This window comes from Hemiscyllium ocellatum, chromosome 4, assembly GCF_020745735.1.
Source record: "Hemiscyllium ocellatum isolate sHemOce1 chromosome 4, sHemOce1.pat.X.cur, whole genome shotgun sequence".
Lineage (NCBI taxonomy): Eukaryota > Metazoa > Chordata > Chondrichthyes > Orectolobiformes > Hemiscylliidae > Hemiscyllium > Hemiscyllium ocellatum.
Window position 1 is genome coordinate 17,509,440 of NC_083404.1, and position 24,668 is coordinate 17,534,107.

The window sequence follows — 24,668 nt, forward strand, 5'->3', positions numbered from 1 at the left end:
ATAAAAACACACAAGGGGAAGGGAAGTGTGTGTGGTGGGGTGGGGGGAGGTGAGGCAAGTAAGTTTTAAAAAAAAAGCAACAAATATTGCTTGAGAAAATTCAATGGCTCCGGCTGCATCTGTAGAGAGAGAAAGCATAGTAAATGATTAGAGTCAGTGAGTCAGATCTAACTTCTGACTGCACTTACTGGACTCAATGCTATGACTCTGTTTTCTTTCTCTCTCCCCCCCCAGAAACTGCCAGATCCATTAAGTTTCTGCAGGAACTTGTGTGTATCTTTCTCTGCTTCTTCAGTACAGTTCTCTTTTGGATCTGTAACATATGTGGTTTGTGGTTTTTTGGTTTTATTTCAGAACAGATGCTACAGTTTGACAATGGGCCAAAGGGCCACCTTCCTTCATCATGCGATCACAAGCAATGAAAATCTGCAGACAAACATTTCTTTATGTTTGTAAAAATCACAACACCAGACTGTAGTCCAACAGGCTTATTTGGAAGCACTAGCTTTTGCAGTGCTACTCCTTCATCAGGTGGTTGTGGAGTATAAGATTGTAAGACACAATTTATAGCAAAAAGTTTACAGTGTGATGTAACTGAAATTATATATTTGATAAAAATCTGGGATTGTTTGTTAAGTCTCTCATCTTTTAGAATGAACATGTTGATTTCAGTTCTTTCATATGTAAATCGCAGAACATTTAAGAGTTAAAGTTTACTTGAGAATGTAACAATTGGTGGCCCAAATAATGCATTGAAGGTGTGAGCTGCCCTGTGTGAGGCTGTCTGTGGCACAAAGTTCAGACTGATTCAAATCTAAAAAAATGGATTTCTAGAATCTTACATGGATTTATGCAGTTTTTGAGCAAAGTAAAATGTAATTCTGCAAGTACAAATTCACCCCACAAACACACGTGTGTGTGGTGGTTATGAGTGTGGAGAAAGGAGTACAAGTCTGAGAGGGTGTATGTGTGAGAGTATATGGGTGAGTGTCTATGGATGTAGGAATGTGTGTGTGTGTGTATATATATATATATATATATATATATATATATATATATATATAAGGCCAGCCCCATGGGTACTGAATTTGGCTATGAGCCTCTGGTTGGCGACTTTTCAGTGTGGCCTGACCCAAAGTCCACCTTGGAGGACAGCCACCTGAAGGTCAGAGGTCAAATGTCCTGGACTGCTGAATTGTTCTCCAACTGTGAGGGAACACTTCTGTCTGTTGATTGTTGTGCAGTGTCAATTCATCCGTTGTCTCTGCTTGGTCTTGCCAATGGCAATGTACCATGCCTCAGGGCATCTTTTCCTGCAGCATATGAGATAGACAATGTTGGGTGCATCAGGTTTGTCCCCCTGTAATGGCAGTATCCATGTCAACATCCTGACACTTCTTGCAGCATCCATGACAAGGTTGTATGGTGATGTCCTGAAAGCTGGACAGTTTGCTGCAAACAATGACGTATTTGAGGTTTGGTGGCTGTTTAAAGGCGGAGGTGGGGGGGGGGGGGGGGGGGGGGGAAAGGTGCTCATTCTCAATGATAATGTGTTGCAGGCTGCAAAGAACATGGTGGAATTTTTTAAAAAATTACACCTTAAAATGCATTATCTGGACTAGCATGACATTAACTGTTAAAGTTCACTTTCAAAATGTTCTGCAATTTACATATGAAAGAACTTAAACTAACATGTTCATTCTAAAAGAGGAGAGACTTAAACAATCCAGGTCTTTTCAATACATAAGTTAGTTATATCACACTGTAAACATTTCCTTTAAATTCTGTTTCTTACAATCTTATACTTCATAACCACCTGGAGGAGCAGCATTGCTAAAGCTAGTGCTTCTAAATAAAGCTCTTAGACTATAACCTGGTGTTGTGATTTTTAAGCTTTGCACACCCCAGTCCAACACCACATCTCAAATCATTTATTTCAAAAGTATCCTTGCCCGTGTATGTAGTCACAAACAGTTCTGCATATCAAGGAAATAAAGCACTGGTGTTTGACTGTCCAAAGACCTCTCCAACACATACAATACCACAACTTGCATACCAAGATAGTGGAATTCTGAATTCAGTAAAAATCTGGAATTAGGAATCTAATGCTGACCGTTGTGGATTGTCGGGAAAAACCCATCTGGTTCACTCATGTCCTTCAGGGAAGGAAACTGCAATCTTCACCAGGTCTGGCCCACACGTGACTCCAGACCCCAGCAACATGGCTAACTCTGAAATGCCCTCTGGGCAATAAATACTGGCCCAGCCAGCGATGTCCACATTCATTAAATGTATTTAAAAAGGAGATGGGGAAAATTGAGAGATATGGGGGGGGGGGGGGGGGGGGAGAGGGGGAGAGAAATTGAGAGATGGGGGGGGGGGGGAAATTGAGAGATGAGGGGAGGGGGGGGGAGGGAAATTGAGAGATGAGGGGAGGGGAGGGGAGGGAAATTGAGAGATGAGGGGAGGGGAGGGGAGGGGAGGGGAGGGAGGGAGGGAAATTGAGAGGGGAGGGGAGGGGAGAGAGAGGGGAGGGGAGGGAAATTGAGAGATGAGGGGAGGGGAGGGGAGGGAGGGGGGGGGGGAGGGGAGAGAGGGGAGGGGAGGGAAATTGAGAGATGAGGGGGGGGGAGGGGAGGGGAGGGGATTGGAGGGGAGGGGAGGGGAGGGAAATTGAGAGATGAGGGGAGGGGAGGGGAGGGAGGGGGGGGGGGGAATTGAGAGAGAGAGAGAGGGAAATTGAGAGAGAGAGAGAGAGAGAGAGATTTACGTACCCTCGCATCGACATCAAACTGAACACCAGTGACTGGCTGCTTGACCTGGAAGCGGAGCCCGGCCCCGGGGGGGGGGAAGCAGGCGGCGGTGGCGCGCGCGCGGTGCAGTCTGGGAGCTTTGCCCGTTGGCGTCCGCTGCGTGTCTCGCGGACTCTGAGCCGCTGGCGCTGGCGGAGCGCGAGCGGCTTGACCCTGGACCGTGCGCGAGGAGGAGGCGGCGGCGGGAGGCCCGAACTGAACAACATCTGGGAGAGGGGGAGGAGGCGGCGGGGGAAAAATAAACCGCCGCTTGACACCTTCCAGGACAAGGCCTCTCTCCCCCCCCCCCCGCAACTTTATACCTTCCGTAATTCATCCGACCTCTCCGGAGTGATCGCTGCTGCTGCTGCTGGGGGAGGAGGAGATTGAGGCTGTGGTTGGGAGGAGGGGGGTGGTGGAAAAAAAGGTTATCGCGGGAAAGGCAACCTCCTCTTCCACCACCACCACCCCTTCCTTCCCCCTTCACCCCCCCCCCCCCCCCCGCAAACCCACTCCGGCCAACGATCGGATCAGCGACCCCTCCCGTCCCCTCCCTGATCCACCATGTCCGGCGAGAGGAACAGGCGATCGCTGGCTTTCCGCACCGGAGCCGCCGCCGTCAGGATCGACCCCGAGCTCGGGCCTCCTCACCACCAACACCAAAACAACAACAACGGCAGCAGCAGCGGCAGCGAGGCCTCGAACGGGGCCTTCCCGTCCGTCAGTCCGAGCAAATCGGCCGCGCTGGACGGCGCCCAGGCCGAGGCCCCCCCAGCTCCAGCCCCAGCCCCCTCCGCCGAGGAGGACTGGGTCGAGACGGTGGTGGTGGACGACGAGTACCCGGAGCAAGAGGTCTCCTCGGTGCGGGTAGTCGACGGCGGGTCGATCAGCAGCAACGAGTCCGAGGAGGAGGAGGAGGCGCCGGCGGACGGGCAGCTGGAAGGGATGGACGGGGGGCCCGGCAGCAAGGAGCGAGCCGCGACGCCCGATGAAGGAGCCGGAGGCGCCGTGGGTCAGGAGGACGAGGAGGAAAACGGCGGCGGCGGCGGCGGCTGCAGCAGGAGAGGATTCGGGCTGACCCTGCTCGGGCGGCCCCAGTCCTTCCTGCTGCCCCAGCAGCGCACTTTCCAAAGGTCGTGGCTGCAGGAGTTCCCGTGGCTTCAGTACGAGCAGGAGACGGGCCTTATGTACTGCTCATGGTGCCTGCGGGCCAACAGCGGGGCGGGGAGCAACAATAACCGCAACAAGTTCGTGAAGGGAAGCCGCAATTACAGACGAACCACGCTGCTGCGGCATCACCTTTACACCGAGCACCGGCAGAATGACCCATCGGCTGCTGCCTGCATGGAGGTGAGTGTGATTATAAATCACAACTGCAAAAGGCGGTCTCGCCTTCCTCTCCAAGTGGGGGAGGGTGATAAGTAGCCATTGCTGATCCTGCGTTCGTTCAGATTGCTGTGACTCCATTTACTTCAGGCTGAGAGCGCTGATGGCTCTTCAGGTTACTCCGAGCTAAAAAAGACGATATGGTTTCGAATGCTCTTTCCCTCTCCTCCCCCCACCCCCGCAGTTCCTTAATCCATTTTCACAACAGATTGAATTCAGTTTGGATCTATTGATTGGAACGGAATTTGATCTTGTACCCTGTGCCCCGTGGATTGGAACACAACACGGCGAGAGATCACATTACTGATCAGTGTACGGTGTATTTGGAAGCGGACGAAAAATGCAAGCAACAAAATAAAGTTTCTTTTGTGGGTGGCACTTTAAAAGAGTTTTGTTGCCCCCGCATAGTATGATGCCGTCTGGTTTGAGAATTTATTTTGTAGGAGTGCGTGTTGTCTTGCGTTGGTCAATAGTATTTTTCAGTTTGGTAAATTAAAATTCATTCCACTTTTCCTTGCATTGCAAGGAAGCATTCTAACATTTTAAACGATTGTATTGCTGTTTACAGTATACCTAAAAGTTGTTAGGTATGGTATTAAAACATATTTTTTTGAAAAATAAAAATGTAGATCTTGGAAATCAAACAAAAACTGAAAATACTCAAATGTTGCAAATTGGGCAGGCTCTATGGAAAGAGTTAAAAATCACACAACACCAGGTCATAGTCCAACAGGTTTAATTGGAAGCACAAGCTTTCGGAGCACTGCTCCTTCTTCAGGTGGTGAAGGAGCAGTGCTCCAAAAGCTTGTGCTTCCAATTAAACTTGTTGGACTATAACCTGGTATTATGTGGTTTTTAACTTTGTACACCCTAGCCCAACGCCAGCATCTCCAAATCTATGGAGAGAGTACACTAGTTGCAATGTCAACTGTAAAGCCTTCATAAGGATTTAGCAAAATGTTTTGAAAAATGGGACAGTATAGCTGAGGCATTACAATTTGGTTCAGTGTATAACCCATTTTAATCTTCAAGGTGGTCAAACTTCGTTATAGATTGGTTCTACACTTTGAAGGTTCTAAATTAAACCTACCAACTATGATCATTAGTGACATGAGCCTCAGCTTACGATATTTTGATCAGGAAACCATCAGCCACTGATGTCTTTTCGGAGTATTTTCGAGAGCTACAGATTATATAATAAAATTTGCAAATACAATTGTAAAATTTGCAGATGCCTATTAGTTTCATTCTGCACTTTGACTCTGTAATAGAGACATGAAAATCATGTACAGTTAATATCCAGAAGACTTTAAAATTGCAATTTTCAGATGTTGGTTATAGTCTATTCATTGTGATACATAAATTGGACTAACTTTGATTGAATTCAAGAACTGTTTTGAAGTAATTTGACCAGTGTTATCTTTTTGAATAATACCAAGTCTGTTCAGACATAGGTTTGTCAGTACTCTTGGTGTTTCGTTATGTTACAGGGCTCATAGCAATGTTAGAAAGTAAATTGTAAATGCAGTCATTGATAAGTGGACCAGTTTTGAAAAAAAAGAGGAATGTTCTCACTGGATCATTAATAGTAATTGTCAATTCATATAAAACCTTCTTGTCTTGCTGCAACATGCCTTTTTTGACAACTCCCAAAGACAGTGTTATGGAGAGGATAATTTGAAAAGGCACAGCTGCCTTGTGAAAGGTATTGTACCAGCCTAGAATAACAGTCTGTCTCAAATTAATGTAATTGCATCTATCCCAGATGAGCTCACTGTCACTCATTTACTTACATTATCTGAAAGTCTTGTTCCTTGATCAGTTTCTTCAGTTTTCTTCCAATGCATGTTTGTTTTTATAGCACTGCAGATGAAAATAGTCGAGATAGTTTAATCAGATAATATTTATTGATGTGCTCATGAAGTACATGAATATTTTAAAATGACATTGATGTATTTAGAATAACAGTTCAGATGATGTAAAGATTTTGAGTGGTCAGCAGTGACTAGTCGGGTCATTGATGCAGGGATCCCACCTATTCGCAGTGTGTTTTGATGATTTAGATGAGGGAACTCAATGCAATATTTCCAAGTTTGCAGGCAACAGAAAGTTGGTTAGGAGGGTGAATTATGACCAGAATGCGGAGATGCTTCAGTGTGATTTCAATGAGTTGAGCGAGTGGGCAAATGAAGTATAGTATGGGTAAATGTGAAGTTATCCATTTTGGTCCCAAAAACAGGAAAGCAGGGTTATTATTTCAGTGGTGATAGATTGACAAAAGGGGAGGTGCAACAAGATGTGTGTCATTTATACCAGTCTCTGAAAGAAAGCATGCAGGTGCATTAGGTGGTGAGGAAGGTAACGTATGTTGTACTTCATAGCAAAAGAATTTGAGTACAGGAGTAGATTGCTGTAATTGTATAGGATCTTGGTGAGACAACCTCTTTATTTGAAGAGGATGTTCTGGCTGTGAATGGGGTGCAGCAAAGATTTACCATATTCATAGCTGCATTGGATGGTCTCGCGTATGAAGAGAGACTGGATTTTTGGTTTGAGATCGGAAGAATGAGAGAAATCTATAAAGTTGTACCAGGGTAAATTCCAGAAAGGATGTTCCCTTTCCTGGGGAATCCAGAATCAGGGATCATAGTTTAAAGATGGGGATAGACTACTTAGGATGAGACAAGGAGAACATTTTGTTACAGTGTTGAGCCAGTGAAATCCTCTGCCACGAAAAGTGGTCGAGGCCATAATATTTGTTGTTTTCGAGAAGTTAGATATAGTCTTTAGGGCTAAAGGGTATGGGGAGAAATTGGGAACAGGATACTGAGTAGGATGATCAGCTATGATCATGCTGAATGGCAGAGTAGGCTGAAAGGGCAAACTGGCTTACTCCTGCTCTTTTATATGTTTCTACATCTGTTAGCGAATCAGGGATTCTGAAAGCATAAGTGACTTTGTACAAAATTGATGAGGTTTCCTAGTTTGACTTGAACCCCAAGATTGCATTGTTGGTTATTGTGTAACATTTCAGTGCATTTGAAGATTGTTTTTTATGCAATTTCTATGTTGAATTCTTTTTGGGAGGGATTGTAATTAGTATTTTAAGATAGGCAGATGACAATATATAGCACTTTTCTGAATAAATGGAAATAATTGTCTTGATGAAATAATGCAGGTTAATGTTTGCACCATGTTCCTGTAGGGAGTATCCCTTTAGACACCTGAATAAGTATTGTAAAAAAAATTGGGGTTTTAAATCTTATTGAGAGGTCACATGTTTTAATAAGGAAGTTGTGAAATATTCTTGAAGACTTTGATTATTCACTGTTTACTGTAGAACTGGTCAAATACACTAGAAAAATCCACAGACCAACTTGTTTTCAATGCTGTTTTATTTCTGTTCAAAGCTCTGTCTATTAGGCATTTACTTTGCGAATGCATCATCTTGATTGGCCACAACAAAATTTTTTTAAGGTTGTCAAGCAGTGTTTTTAAAGGAAGCTATATTCCCTAGAGAAGCATTTAACAAGATTTCAGAGTGAGAGATTTTTGTTTTGCATTTGGGATCCATTGGTTTCCCAGTAGAGTTTTAGTACATCAAGATTATCTTTCTTAAAGTTATTATTTTCCTAAATGTGCAGTGGCTTAAGACTAAATGGAACTGCCATGGCTAGATTTAATCATTGAATTTTCTGTTGCCAAAGCTAAGTCTCTTTTAGGAGACTTTACTGTAGTTGTGTTACTGGAAACTATTTATAATCAATATCGTCTCTTGAAAATCATCACTAAGTGATACTTTCTGGGACCTTTGTGATATTTGCTCTCAATGTTAAGGAAATGTCTTGTGCAAGATTTAACAGTTTGCATTCTCGGGTGATATCTCAAATTTATAAAGGCAAATTTTCAATGTTAGTTGTATTATTTTTGACAAGTTTTAAAAGTTAATAAATATGTTAAAACTGTGCTACGCTAGTATTTTTTTTATTTTCGTGTTTGCCCTGCATGTACCTTTTCTTTCTTGTCTTACTCGTGATAGATGAGAAGTAGGCAAAGGCTTTATGTAGAGTCACAGTGTCATACAGCACAGAAACAGACTCTTTGGTCCAACCAATCCATGTCGAGCATGATCCTAAACTAAGCTAGTCCCATCTGTCTTCTCCTGGCCCAAATCCCTCCAAACCTTTCGTATACATGTATCCATTCAAATGTCTTTCAAATGTTGTAATTGTACCCGCATCCACCACTTCTTCAGGAAGTTCATTTCACATGCAATCACCTCTAAAAAAATTTTTACTTCTTATGTCTTTTTAAATCTCTCTCCTCTCACCTTTAAAATGTGCCCCCTAGTCTTGAAATCCCTCATCTTAGGGAAAAGACAACTACCATCAACTCTTATCTGTCTGTACCTCTTATTATTTTATGAACTTCCATCAGGTCACCTCTCAACCTCCTACGTGCCAGTGAAAAAAACTCCCAGCCTAGCCAGCCTTTCTTTATAACACAAACCTTCCATACCTGGCAGCATCCTGCTAAATCTCTTCTGAACCGTCTCCAGCTTGATAATATCTTTCCCTATAGCTGGGCGAACAGAACTGGATACAGTAATCCAGAAGTCCTATACAACCTCAACATAACGTTCCAACTGCTATAATTAAAGGACTGAGCAGTGAAGGCAAGCATGCCAAACACCTTTTTAACCATCCTGTCCATATGTGACACAAACTTTACAGAATTATGTACCTGCACCCCGGTCTTTCTGTTCTACGTCACTACCAAGGCCCTTCCATTAATTGTATAAGCCCTGCCCTGGCTTTTTATACCAAAATGCAATACCTCACACTTGTCCACATTGAACTCCAACTGCCATTTTTCAGCCAATTGACCCATTTGATCAAGTTCCCTTTGTATTCTTAGAAAACCTTCTTCACTGGCTACTATGCCACCAATTTTGTGAGATCAAGAATGTCTCAGTCTCTGCCTTGAAGACATTTTAACATCCTGGCCTCCACTCCGATCCGTGGCAATGAATTTCACAGGTCCACCCGTCTCTGGCTGAAGAAATGTCTCCTCATTTCTGTTCTAAATTGACCCCCTCTAATCCTAAGACTGTGCCCACGGGTTCTAGTCTCCCCGCCTAACAGAAATAACTTGCCAGCTTCCAACCTTTTAAGCCATGCATTATCTTGTAAGTTTGTATTAGATCTCCCCTTCTAAATTCTTAATGAATACAATCCCAGAAATCTCAGCTGTTCATCGTATGTTAGCCTACCATTCCAGGGATCATCCGTGTGAATCTCCGCTGGACGTGCTCCAATGCCAGTATGTCCTTCCTGAGGTTTGGGGCCCAAAATTGGACACAGTATTCTAAATGGGGCCTAACTAGAGCTTTATAAAGTCTCAAGCACATCGCTGCTTTTATACTCCAACCCCTTTGAGATAAATGACAACATTACATTTGCTTTCTTAATCACGGACTCAACTTGCAAGTTAACCTTTAGAGAGTCCTGGAGTAGCACTCCCAGATCCTTCTGTACTTCACCTTTATGAATTTTCTCACTGTTTAGAAAAAAGTACATGCCTGTATTCTTTTTTTGCAAAGTGCAACAACTTGCATTTGCTCACATTGAATTTCATCAGTCATATCTAGGACCACTTTCCTAAACTGTCTAAATCTTTTTTGCATGTTCCTCTGTCGCTTCCAACAATGTTCTGGGATAGGTTTGATCAGGTCCCGGAGATTAATCCACCTTTATATTCTCTAAGACCTACCGAACTTGCTCTTCTGTAATGTGAACTGTTTTTAAAACATCAAAGTTTATCTCTCTGCATTCTCTAGGCTCCATTTTTTTTCCACAATAAAAACTGATGCAAAATATTAATTTAGTATCTTTCCCATCTCCTGGAGTTCAACACAAAGACAACCTCCTTGATCTTTAAGAGACCCTACCCTCTCTCTAGTTACCCTATTGTTTTTAGTGAGTTTGTAGAAACTCTTTAGATTATTGTTAATCTTACCTGCCAATGCTAGCTCAAAACCCCTCTTTGCCTTCCTGATTTCTCTCTTAAGAATGCCCCTACATTCTATGTATTGCTTAAGAGATTCAATTAAACTAAATTATCTACATCTCAAAGTAATAATCTGCATCTGCTGTTAGTATGATGGACACAAGTTTGTAAAGTGATAACTGGCTCAGTTTCAGGAAAACTAATACATGCAATTGATGTATTGTTTATGTGGATCAGTTAGATTAAAAGTAACATTTCAAAGTTCGCATTTAAATGGTTGAGAAGTTAAATTAGCATTTTACTCATGCAGACATGGAAATTAAAGGCAGTTGGTTAGTTAAATGCATTTAGCTCATAAAATAGCATTCTCAATACCTTTTGGACAGCTAAATTTAGCTCTGATGCATTTTAATTTTAGATAGTATACTCAAGTTTTCTCTTGCTTTCTTATTCTAAGCTTCTGTTAGACCGTACCAAGTTTGAGGATATGATTATGGGCTTAAATTTGCAGTTTTTGCAGCAGACTGAAATCATCCAAAATTACTTACTTATACATCCAGTACTAGATCTAGTAATGTGTTACAATATTTTATGGAACATTGGGTTTTACTTATTGAATAAATCGTTTCCCTCAGTTCACGTATTGGGATATTCATTGAGTGATCTGGATTACATTTGTATCAGATTAAATGAGTTGGAACAGCTTACTTTTAAGGTAATAAAGTTTTTGAACTAGGACTGATGAAGCACATCAGTATTGGAACATGAGCTGACACAATTAGGTAACACCTAACAAATGTTGTCAACTAATTGTGGGAATAAACTGGTAGAATTATTAGAAATCAATGCGATTATATGGATTATTGCATATGAATCAAGGTCACACATTTTGGACATCAACATTTTCATTGTTTATATTAGATATTAAATTTCAACTGGAGCTGCTTCTGTCCACATGTTATTATTCAGTAGTGTTCCATCTCATTCAAATTTGCTGTATTATGGTGAGCTTTCTGGTCATACTGTATTGCTGGTTCTTAGGTTTCAGTTCTTTGTTGATTGTAAAAATCAGGAACATGTTCCTGACTGAGCTGAATAATGAGAAGAATCCTGTGTTTGATTCCTGATCTTGACAGAATTTGTTAAATCCCATATCACATAACCCACTTTTGAGATATGCAACGTAAAGGCAAGTACTGTCTTCAAAACCATTTTCCATGAATTCCATAATTCTGTTGCGTCATAAGAGTCTGCTTTCTCAAAGGTGTAATTTCAGGTTGCTACAACCACAATTTAGTTTTTAAAGAATCAGGATAGTTGGTCTTTTAAAGAAAATACTTCTTTTTTTGATCCTACTTGAGCAAAATTATATTGCCACGCTAACGTTTTAATCAGATTTTGAACAATTGTTCTTCTAAACACCTAATATATCAGGTAATTTATTTTGGCACAAACATTGTCGCAGAACAAATGTAAGGATGCAGATTTGCTGCCTGTTTTATTGAACGTAACGTAAATATATGCAGTAGTAGTCCATTTGGCCTCTTGAGCCTGTTCTGCCATTGACTAAGGTGATGGTTAATCTGATTGTGGCCTTCATTCATTTTCCTGCTTAGCTACATGTCATTTGACTTCCTTTACATTAAAAAATTGTGACCCCGTTTGGGATAGAGTTCCAAAGATTAACAACCCTCTGATAGAATAAATCATTCCTAATATTTCTCTTAAGTGAAACCCCTTTATTATGATGCCGTTCCCTTAGTTTTAGATGCCCCAAGAGGAAGATATCCTGTAACATCTACCCTACTAATTCCTCAATATCATATTTTTCAATAAATACAGGCTGAACCTTCCCTCCTTAAAAGTTGTCTCCCACAGCTGATCTAAATATATTAATTCCATTGAATATGATGAGTAGTATGCGCTATGAATATGGATACAGAGTTGGAAAGTTTATTCATATTAGCTTTGACAAAGGGTCAGTTACGCAGCTCTTTTCTTTCCTTACAGATGCTGCCAGACCTGCTGAAATTTTCCAGCATTTTTCTCTCTTGGTTTATTCATATTAAAACTACACTGCCTCTCCATAGCTGACTTGGATCAGCCAGTCTTTAAGTTGTTAACCTGGCATGGTTCTTTGATTACTGAAGAACTTTTTCTGAGCAAACTCTGTTCTTCCTTCACTTAGGGCTGAAACTGCATGCAGTATTATAAGTGGGGTCTCACCAATATCCTGCACGGTTGTTGAGGATTTTTCTATATTTTGTCCTTTCCCCTTGCTAAAAGGCCAGTAGCTAAAAGGCCAGTACTTTATTTATCTACATAACTACTTTTTTGATTCATAATGAGGTCACCCAGATCCCTCTGTACTACAGAATTCTGCAGTCTACCTTTCCATTTAAATAATCTGTTTTCCCATTTTTCCAACTGAAGTGGACAGCCTTATATTTTCCTACGTTATATTCGGGTTGATTTTTGCCTACCCGCCTACCCTCATTATATCAGTCTTTTTGAATCCTCGTTGCAACTTGCCTTCCTCCCTGTAGATTTGGCTACTGTACAGTTGGTCCTTTCATCCAATTCCATTACACGAAATTTAATGCTTCCTTTTGTCTTTCCTGCTTGTTACATGTTCAAAAACCTCTAACGCTCTTTCGCAAAACTATGTTGACTGCACTTGTATTCTGATATTCTCGATGTCCTGCTATTACCTTCTTAATAATGGTTTCCAGCATTTTTCCAATGACAGCCTGATTCTTGTGGGACTAGGCCAATCGCAGGGACAGCTCAAGAAATGTTGTTTGATGGTCTGGAATCAATTGGTCTAAAAATCTTGCTCTTTGAGAAAAAGCGCACCATTTTAGAAACTAAGAAATGCTTCCTCTAATTTTTAAGGTGTTAATTGTCAGATTATTGTTACAGCTACTCTGTCATGCATGCAAATATTCATTGGTTGAAAGACAAAGATACTTGCACAGTTATGAAGTATGTGATTGATGGAAGACCTCTGCTTGAACCATATTAATGAAAGTACTACTCACCTTAATTTGACCAACGTTAGTCACATTCCTCACTATTTCCATTCAACATTTTGTTCTGAGCTTGAGCTGTAATTCTATAAAAATATTAAAAATTGTCTCCCACAGCTAATCTAATATTTTAACTCCATAGAATATGCTTAGTATGCACTATTTGTATAAATGTGTTATTGGAAAATTTAGACAAAAGTGAGACATCCAATCCCTGTACACCTCCATCCACCATGACCAGGGCCTCCAAGCCCTCAGTTTCTTCCTCTCCCGGCGTCCCAACAGTACCCTTCACCGACACTCTCATTCGTTTGGCTGAACTGGTCCTCACCCTTAACAATTTCTCCTTCGAATCCTCCCACTTCCTCCAGACCAGAGAGGTAGCCATGGGCACCTGTATGGGCCCGAGCTATACCTGTCTCTTTGTCGGCTATGTAGAACAGTCCATCTTCCATAGTTACAATAGCACCACTTCCCACCTCTTCCTCCACTATGTTGATGACTGCATCGGCGCCATCTCGTGCTCCCGTGAGGAGGCTGAACAGTTCACCAATTCACCAACAGATTCCACCCCGACCTTAAATTCACCTGGACCATCTCTGACACCTCCCTCCCCTTTCTGGACCTCTCCGTCTCTATTAATGATGACTGACTTGACACTGACATTTTTTACAAACCCACCAACTCCCACAGCTACCTGGATTATACCTCTTCCCACACTACCTCCCGCAAAAATGCCATCCCGCATTCCCAATTCCTCTGCCTCCACCGTATCTGCTCCCAGGAGGACCAGTTCCACCACAGAACGCACCAGATGGCCTCCTCCTTTACAGATTGCGATTTCCCTTCTTACGTGGTTGAAGATGCCCTCCAATGCATCTCATCCACATCCCGCACCTCCGCTCTCAAACCCCACCCCTACAACCGTAACACGGACTGAACCCCTCAGTCCTCATTTTCCACTCTACCAACCTTTGCATTAACCGCATCATCAGCCTACATTTATGCCACCTCCAAACGGACCTCACCACAGAGACATATTTCCCTCCCCATTCCTTTCTGTTTTCCGCAAAGACTGTTCCCCCCGTGACTACTTGGTGAGGTCCACGCCCCACAACAAACCACCCTCCCCTGCCACCGCAGGAATTGCAAAACCTGCGCCCACACCTCCTCCCTCACCACAATCCAAGGCCCCAAAGGAGCCTTCCATATCCATCAAATTTTCATCTGCACATCCACCAAAGTCATTTATTGTATCCGTTGCTCTCGATACGGTCTCCTCTACATTGGGGAGACTGGACGCCTCCTTGCAGAGCGCTTCAGGGAACATTTCCAGGACACCCGCACCAATCAACCCCACCGCCCCGTGGCCCAACATTTCAACTCCCCCTCCCACTCTACTGAGGACATGCAGGAGCTGGGCCTCCTCCACCGCCGCTCCCTAACCGCCTGGAGAATGACTCATCTTCCGCCTCGGAGCACTTCAACCCCGGTGCATCAATGTGGACTTGACCGGTTTCCTCATTTCCCCTCCCCCCACCTTACCCAGTTCCAACCTTCCAGCTCAGCACTGTCCTCATGACCTGTCCTACCTATCAATCTCCCTTTCCACCTATTCACTCCACCCTCCCTCTGACCTATCACCTCCATTCCCACCCCCATTTGCCTATTGTACTCTTTGCTACCTTCCCCCACCCTCCTCTCTGACCTATCATCTCCATCCCCACCCCCATTCACCTGTTGTGCTCTTTTCTCTCTCCTTCTCCCTTGCCCCTATCACCATTTAACTCTCCACCCTCTATTCCTGACGAAGAGCTTTTGCCCGAAATGTTGATTTACCTGCTCCTTGGATGCTGCCTGACCTGCTCTGCTTTTCCAGCACAACTCTGATCTATTGGAAAATTTAGTCATGTTAAAACTAACGGCTTATATGAACTGTTGGATGGGGTGATTCAGATCCAGCCAGACTTGAAGTGGTTAAACTAGGATGGTTGTCTTGCTATTGTGTTCAGTTCTTGGTCTAAAAAGAAATAAGCAAATGGATAGTTTGTATTACTTGTTATTATGGGTAGGCATTTCAGTGGTGACTTTATTATTTAAAGCCACATGTCTACTTATAGCTGTTACAGTAACCATGTAATGTGAAGGCAGGTCTCTTATTTAGGCATGTTGGAGGGTTGCATGCAAGGAAAATTGTGATTGTACTGGAGGAAGTAAGTGGGAGAATGCTTTGACCCCAAGAATACTGAAGCTATGTAATTTTTTAAAATGTACACTTTTATGTTTCATTCAAAATTTTGGAGATCCGGACTTGCGGTATTTTAATTTTTGTTTTTAATTTAGAAATTAGTGGCCAAATTTGGATATTTCACAGTGTAGCATTGGAAGTTTTAAGAATTTGACTAGTTGGAAATGTTGGTGAGATCATCAAATTGCAGGTGAAAAGTCTTAACAGTTGTGATCATCATCTGTTGATGCCTTATTGTGTTTTGTGTATATAACTTTTGCAAATGTCAGAGAAATGATTTATAGCAGCATGTGTTCAGGAAACTGGTGACACCTGCCATTCGCAATGCAGATATTTGGGATTTTGCTTTCCATGTACTCAATTTAAAAAAATAAGCTAGGTATTCACATGTTAAGTCGCTGCATAAATACTTAAATCTGTTGAAAAATTGATTTTTCAAATTGATAAGCTTTGATGAATCGCTTATGCCTGAAACATCGATTATCCTGCTGCTCGGATGCTGTCTGACCTGCTATGCTTTTCCAGGTCCACACACTCGACTGTTGATCTCCAGCATCTGCAGTCCTCCCTTTCTCCTATTAATGTAAAGTAGATGTCTGGGCTCACACTGGAAATTTCAGAAAGATAGATGATTCAAAACACTTGATGCAATTTCATCCAAACTACTACAAATTGGAAAGGTATTTGAGAGGGACTCTTTGAAGGAAAGATTATAGGCAGTCCCCAGGTTGAGAACGTTTCCATTCATGTGTCTGTTCACAAGGTGATTTGGAAACAAGTTGGAACAGAATGATTAATATAAAATAGCTGTTCATAAATACAGGAAATGTTCTTCTGTTGGGTTGAGAATGTGTGTAGGGTATAAGCAGGCAGGGAAAGAGTTAAGTTTTGAGTTTTTGTGACACGAGGTTCAGCTGAGCACGACTCAGATCAGATAAGAACTTGCAGTTAACATTGGGGTTCTGCAGGTGGGGTAATGGGTTAACAGGGTGGAAAAACACTCATTATGTAGAGCCATTTAACAATAATGCAAGCCTCCAGTATGTGAGGTTAGTTCAATCAGGTGAAAAGTATTCATTTTGTGAAGCTAGTTATTCATTGTGTTACAGCAAAAGACTTAGTGTTTACTGTTGATGCCTGCTGATAGTAACAGCCACCCAATTAATATGTATGTTGCCTTATCTGGATGCTCCTCCCTGTAAAATGACTACATAAGCTCACTGAGAAACTGCTGTTCGAGAGCAGCCGTGAACTCATGTTCCTGTGCACATGGACAATCTTCTCTCAGAATAAAGATGAAGGAGGTAAAGCCACTGCTGTGTCTCTGAGGGGAGAAACAGGATGACAGGGTCTTTAAAATTACAGCTATGTATATGATTTTGCATTTATAAGTCAACCATTCATAAATTGAGGACGCCCTGTAAACTATAGTTTTTTATGATAATATGGATATTGAATTTGACCCAAATTGAAATATTTACTTTTTCTGAAGTAGGTGAAAGTACTAGGAAGCCCAGTTTAGGCAATAAGGTTATTTTTGATTTCATTTTGTTACTTAACACTCCCTGTTTTGCACAATATAGGAAAGTTTAAGCTTGATAATCAATGATATAATTTTAATAATTCATTATCATTCACTGTGTATTAAACATGTCTGCAGCAGAGAACCCACCTGCCTCCATGATTATTGATTGGAGCATTTTCAAGTTGGAAAACAAAATTAATGAAGCATATTTCTTCAGGAAGGTCATCTTTAGTGCTTTCTTGATGTTGTGCTTTGAATAACCTCAACAATCCAAATGATTTTAGTGAAAGCACCTTTTGAAATTGCAATAATACAGTTGGTAATCTGGGAACCATGACAGAAATTTAGGGTAAACAGAACAAGCACTTTCCACCACCAGATGATATTGTCCGTGCATTTCTGTACGTACAAGTACATTTCAGTGATGTCTCTCATTAATGAAGAATGCACTTCGAAGTTAGTACACTGAATTTTCACTAGGTTGAATACTGTTATCATTTGATGTGAGGCGAAACAAATTAGAGGTGTATTACTTCGAACTTTCGCCAATGATCCCATTGAAACAGATGTTTCTGAAACATCTTGCCTCGGTAAGCTTTGAGGAGTTGTTATCTATCAGTTAGAGAATCTTATATACAGGCACAGCCTCAAGATTAGTAATCAATCACTTAGGAGTGAAGATAAATATCTTCAGTCAAAATGAGAATGTGTATAAGGTATAAGTAAGTAGGGGAAAAGTTCTGAGTTTTGTGAAACAAGAGATTCAACTGAGCATGACTCAGATCAGATAAAACTCGCAGTTAATGGGGTGCTGGAGGCAAGGGTAATGGGTTAACAAGGTGGAAAAACATTCATTATGTAGAGCCACTTAAGCAATACCAGAAGCATTCAGTATATAAGGTCAGTTTAACAAAGTGGAAAGTATTCATTGTGTGAAGCCAGTTAAAATTAAGAACATTCATTGTGTAATAGCAGATGGCTTAGTTTTTACTATTGACACTCGCTGATTGTAACAGTCACCCATTCAATATGTATGTTGCCTTATCTGCATGCTCCTTCCTGTAAATGACTATAATTCCTTAAGAAACTGCTTTTCAAGAGAGAAGACCCAAGTCCCTGAGCTCATGGGCGATCATTCTCTCTTCCTACAGGGCCCCAAATAAAGATGAAGGAGGTAAAACTATACTGCGTCTCTGAGCATTTTGCTTTGACTGAGGGAGGAAATGGGGCAACAAAAGAATTGTGAATTTTTGGAATCATCAATCGCACAGGTTGTGAATGCTCCATTATTGAATATGCTCATGGTCAGGATCTTTGTATTTGAGAATCAAGGTTCATGATGAAGGTAGGGAAGTGGTGTTAGGGTTGAAGACCAGTGTAGAATAATGGTACAGATCTTCTGATCTACTTTTTTGTGTTTTCATATGTCTTAAGACATACAGAGAGTAAAGAATGTTTTGAGATTATCTGCAAGTTTAACTCGGACCTTTCTGTGTGGCTAAGAAACAGAAACAGGCACAATGAGTCATACGGCACGGAAGAGACCCTAAGTTGAATAAGTTTCCCAAATTAAATTAGTCCCACTTGCCTGCTTTTGGCCCCGATTCTTCTTAAAACTTTCCTATTCATGTACCCATCCAGATGTCTTTTAAATTTTGTAACTGTACCTCCATCCACCATTTCCACTGGCAGTTCAGTCTACATATGAGCCACCCTCTGTTAAAACAGTTGCCCCTCGTGTCCTTTTTAAATCTTTCTCCTCTCACATATTCAAACTTAACTCTTTCCCTACCTGCTTATACCTTATACATATTCTCTCTCACGCATTATTAACCTCCGGTGCTGTAGCTGGTTAATCCTTCTTCCCTGCTTTAAATAACAGTACAATATTTGCAGTTCTCCAACTTTTTGGTACCAACTACTGTAGCCAGGGCGGACTGAAATACTTTGAATCAGTCTGTCGGTGCTACATTGAGGAATGTGTGGACGTACACGCCAAAGTCCCTTTGTTCCTCAACATGACTTATTTCCTTACATTTAATGTGCAATCTCTTGCCTTGTTATACTTCCAGAAATACATTGCCTTGTTTGAAATTAGATTGAACTTCACTTGCCATTTTTCTCTCAACTGATAAGAGCAGCTATAACCTTCTATCCACTAAAGCTTTCCAACTCACTGTCAACCCCATGGCCAATTTTTGTCAACTGCAAACTTGTCCATCATACCTTTGTCTAAATCATGAAAAAACACAACACTAAATGGGGTCCAGTACTAAGCCCTGCAGAATTGGACTGGTACAGCCTTCCATTTGGCCAAATACAGTCAATCATTACTTTTAAGTTTCTGCTAATGTGGATTCAATTTGCTTTGCTGAATCCTGGGGCTTTTACTTTGTTAACAGCCTGTGAGATTTTTAATCAAAAGTCTTGTCAAAATCCACAGACCCAATCCACAATATTGCCCTCGTCAACACTGATTGTCACTTAAATAATTCAAATCAAGCTATTCAGATCTGACCTTCTAACAAATCCATGATGACTTCCCTTGCCTTTCTAAATGTACCGTTCCTCAAAATTAATCAGAATAATTTTCCCACAACCAAAGTTGCCTGGCATATAACTGGATTAGTCCTTCTTCCCTTTTTATGGGACAGTACAATATTTGCAGTTCTCTAACTTTCTGATACAAACTACTACAGCCAGGGAGGACTGAAATGTTTTGATTCAATCTGCCTATGTTTTCTTTGTTTATAATTGTGTGTTCAATTTCACTGATGCTTTCTGTACCTTTCTAGGTTTTTCTGCAGTATTACGACATACCGTTCACTTTTTGTTAATTACCTTTTAGGGTCCAGCTAGCTCCATTGATGTAATGGCAAGTTCATGGTTCAAAATAAACACCAGTAGTGGGCTGAGGTGGACATGATCCATCTTCACGCCATGCAGTTGAGGCCAACACTAAAAACAATTCAGGGTGAAGCATCAACCAAAAATGAACCAAGATCCTGCCTTCAGATCGGATGATGATGGTGATTACTCTCCTTGCATTCTATCATTCCAGAAGGTTCTTTACAGGCTTTCTCCTGTTGGTTCAATTCTGGAGTCCTTTTGCAGGTTGATTTGTGTGCAAGTTGAGACACAATGCAAGACAATATAAAATAGATGTTTCTAAGTATGTGGAAACGTTTCTGTGTTGGATCTCACAAATTAATACTAATACACCCCTGTAGGTGATCGCATTTGTAAGTACAAGCATTCATTAGAGAGATATTCTTAAGTTGGGGGTCCTGTGTATTTGGCTATTCCACCATTTTTCTTCAATGTGTCCACTTCTCTGATAGTAATGTGTCTTAAAGTAGCTGTTTTCAGTCCACTTTTACCAAGTCACTAAATTTAACTGGTGCATTTCCAGTGCTTATTCCATAAGTTTCAAAGTTTTAAAACAGGAACTTCTTGTCTGTTATTATCTCAAACCAAAATGATGATTCCCTACTAGGAAAAAGATCTTTGGTATTTGAACTTATGGAATAAGCAGTGGAAATGAAGTCTATCATTTGATCAGTCCAATGGTTTATTTTGGGATGTTCAAATTTTTTTTAGCTGCTGTGTGACATGCCTAACAAGGATTGAAGGTGTGGGTAGGGGGTGACAAGTAGTCTGTTCTAGATTTAGTTTTAGGGAATGAAATTGGGCAGGTGGAAAGTGTGACTGTTATTCAGGTAAATTTAGTGTGTTTATTAAAATTTTCGATTGCATGAAGCCAAGTTGCTTTTATTAGGCAGAGAAATGACTTGGTACTTTTGACGCTCGCTGATAGTAATGGTCACCCAATTAATATGTATGTTGCCTTATCTGAATGCTCCTCCCTGTAAAATGACTGTGAGTTCATTGAGAAACAGCTTATCCAGAGAAGACCCATGTCCCAGTGCACATGGGTGATAATTCTTTCCCCCCTCCAGGGCCAAGAATAAAGAAGATGGAGGTAAAACTACTGTGTCTCTGAGCATTTTGCTTCGACTGAGGGGGGGAAATGGGTTGTCAAGTGGCAATGCAAGTGGCATGCCTTCCATTATTCGTCAATGCATTGGATGCAAGAATAAGCAGATTCTGAGGGAACTATCTACAACATGAGATTGTAGCTTGACTGCTGTCAGCGGTTCTGGCCACTTCATTACAGGAAAATTGTGTTTGCAGTGGGAGAATGCAGAATAGACTTAAGATGTTGTCAGAATTGGAAATTTTTAGCTGAGAAAGATTGGAATGTCTGGAGGTCTTTTCCCTGAATTAGAAGGGGCTGAGATATGATTTAATTGAGGTGCATAAGATCTTGGGTTTTGCAGAAAGGGACAGCCAATTTATCACAGCAAAGAGATTTTTTAAAAAAAAGGCAGGGGCCATGGATTTGAAATAAATGGTAGAAGGATTAGAGAGAAGATTAGGAATCATTTACTTTAGCCAAGGGAGAGGGATCTGTACTGCGCCTGAAAAGTTTATGGGGTGGGTTGTTAAATACGTTATTGTGATGTTCACTTACTGCTATATTGTAAGGCATTTGTTTGCTAAGACTTGTGCATGTGGTGCCAATGCTAATGCTGCAGCAGTACCTATTCTGAGAGTTCTATGGAAGAATACTGAAACAAGGGAAATTGATACACAGGCAAGGATCTATTTCGAATGGAGAATGTGTCTACCAGATACAATGGTAAATGCCAATATGTTGGTGATATGCTTGACTTATAGAGTCATAGTCATAGGGAGGGACAGCATGGAAACAGACCCGTCAATCCAACTCGTCCGTGCTGACCCAATCTAGTACCACCTGTTAGCACCTGGTCCATATCCCTCCAAACCCTTCCTATTCATATGCCCGTCCAAATGCCTTTTAATGTTGCAATTGTACCAGCCTCCACCATTTCCTCTGGCAGCTCATTCCATACCGTACCACTCTCTGTGAAAAAGTTGCCCCGTAGGTCTGTTTTATATCTTTCCCCTCTCACCCTAAACCTATGTCCTCTAGCTCTGGACTCCCCAACCCCATGGAAAAGACTTTGCCTATTTACCCTATCCATACCCCTCATAATTTTGTAAACCTCTATAAGGTCATCTCTCAGCCTCCGACGCTCCAGGGAAAACAGTGCCAGCCTGTTCAGCCTCTCCCTATAGCTCAAATCCTCCAACCTTGGTCCCATCCTTGTAAATCTTTTCTGAACCCCTTCAAGTTTCACAACATCTTTCCGATAGGAAAGGAAGAATTGCACACAATATTCCAACAGTGGCCTAACCAATGTCCTGTATAGCCGCAAACTCCTGTACTCAATACTCTGACCAACAAAGGAAAGTATACCAAACGCCTTCTTCACTATCCTGTCTACCTGCGACTCTACTTTCAAGGAGCTGTGAACCTGCACTGCAAGGTCTCTTTGTTCAGCAACACTCCCTAGGATCTTACCATTAAGTGTATAAGTCCTGCCAAGATTTGCTTTCCCAAAATGTAGCATCTCGCATTTATCTGAATTAAACTCCATCTGCCACTTCTCAGCCCATTGGCCCATCTGGTCAAGATCCTGTAGTAATCTGAGGTAACCGTCTTTGCTGTCCACTACACATCCAATTTTGGTGTCATCTGCAGACTTACTAACTGTACCTCTTATGTGCACACTCAAATCAGTTATGTAAATGACAAAAAGTAGAGGACCCAGCACTGATCCATGTGGCACTCCGCTGGTCACAGGTTTCCAGTCTGAAAAACAACCCTCCATCACCACCCGCTGTCTTCTACCTTTGAGCCAGTTCTGTGTCCAAATGGCTAGTTCTCCCTGTATTCCGTGAGATCTAACCTTGCTAATCATTCTCCCATGGAGAACCTTATCGAGCACCTTACTGAAATCCATAGAGATCACATCTACCGTTCTGCCCTCATCAGTCCTCTTTGCTACTTACTCAAAAAACTCAATCAAGTTTGTGAGACATGATTTCCCAAGCACAAAGCCATTTACTATCCCTAATCAGTCCTTGCCTTATCTGCCCCCAAATACATGTACGTCCTGTCCCCTTAGGATTCCCTCCAACAACTTGCCTACCACCAATGTCAGGCTCACTGGTTTATATTTCCCTGGCTTGTCCTTACCACCCTTCTTAAACAGTTGCACCACATTAGCCAACCTCTAGTCTTCCGGCACCTCACCTGTGACTATCAATAATACAAATATCTCAGTAAGGGGCCCAGCAATCACTTCTCTAGCTTCCCACAGAGTTCTAAGGTACACCTGATCAGGTCGTGGGGATTTATCCACCTTTACCTGTTTCTAGACATCCAGCACTTCCTCCTCTGTAATATGGACATTCTGCAAGATGTCACCTTCTATTTCCCTAGTCTATATCTTCCATCCTTTTCCACAGTAAATACTGATGCAAAATACTCATTTAGTATCTCCCCCATTTTCTGCAGCTCCACACAAAGGCCGCCTTGCTGATCTTTGAGGGGCCCTATTCTGTCCCTAGTTACCCTTTTGTCTTTTATGTATTTGTAAAAACTCTTTGGATTCTCCTTTAATTCTATTTGCCAAAGCTATCTTATGTCTCCTTTTTGCCCTCCTGATTTCCCTCTTCAGTGTACTCCTAAAGCCTTTATATTCTTCTAAGGATTAACTCAATCTATGCTGTATATACCTTACATATGCTTCTTTCTTTTCCTTAACCAAACCCTCAATTTCTTTACTCATCCAGCGTTCCCTCTACCTACCAGCCTTTCTTTTTACTCTAACAGGAATATACTTTTTCTGGATTTTCATTATCTCATTTCTGAAGGCTTCCCATTTTCCAGTTGTCCCATTTTCCAGTCGTCCCTTTACCTGCGAACATCTGCCCCAATCAGCTTTTGAAAGTTCTTGCCTAAAACCATCAAAATTGGCCTTTCTCCAGTTTAGAATTTCAACTTTCGCTGGCCCCGAAGCACTCCTTCACTGACATCTCAGTCACCTACCCAAGAGTAGGTCAAGTTTTGCACCTTCTCTAGTAGGTACATCCACATATGAATCAGAAAATTGTCTTGTACGCACTCAACAAATTCCTCTCTATCTAACCCTTAACACTATGGCAGTTCCAGTCTATGTTTGGAAAGTTAAAATCCCCTACCATAACCACCATGATCTTTATTCCTCATTCAAACAGCAGGTTGTATTCAATTGGTATTGTGTAATGTCACAGGATTATTTAATAACAGCATAGTAAAAGCACCTTAATATGGGTAGCAAATCTTAATATGGTTGAATTTTGTATTGGTTTGAAAGGAGAAGATTGGACCAAAGATTCATATTTTAAATCTAAATAAGGGCAACTATGAGGACTTGAAAGTTGAGCTAGCTGAAGTGAACTGGTGTAGTAGGCTTGGAGATGAATTGCTGCAAATGTGTTGCTGGTCAAAGCACAGCAGGCCAGGCAGCATCTCAGGAATAGAGAATTCGACGTTTCGAGCATAAGCCCTTCATCAGGAAAAAAGGGCTTATGCTCGAAACGTCGAATTCTCTATTCCTGAGATGCTGCCTGGCCTGCTGTGCTTTGAGCAGCAACACATTTGCAGCTGTGATCTCCAGCATCTGCAGACCTCATTTTTTACTTGGAGATGAATTAATTGTGACAGTGGCAGGCATTTAAGGGGTCATTTCAGAATACTGTGGTAT

General features: G+C 41.6%; 1 protein-coding gene across 1 annotated transcript in view; it reads left to right on the plus strand.

Moving 5' to 3' along the window:
* The first annotated feature begins 2,894 nt into the window (after positions 1–2,894).
* zbtb10 (zinc finger and BTB domain containing 10) overlaps positions 2,895–24,668 on the plus strand; it is a 91,868-nt gene continuing 70,094 nt past the window's right edge. Inside the window, exon 1 of the mRNA XM_060822803.1 lies at positions 2,895–4,142. Coding sequence (XP_060678786.1) covers positions 3,357–4,142 — 786 coding nt within the window. The 5' untranslated portion in view covers positions 2,895–3,356. The remainder of the gene's footprint in view (positions 4,143–24,668) is intronic.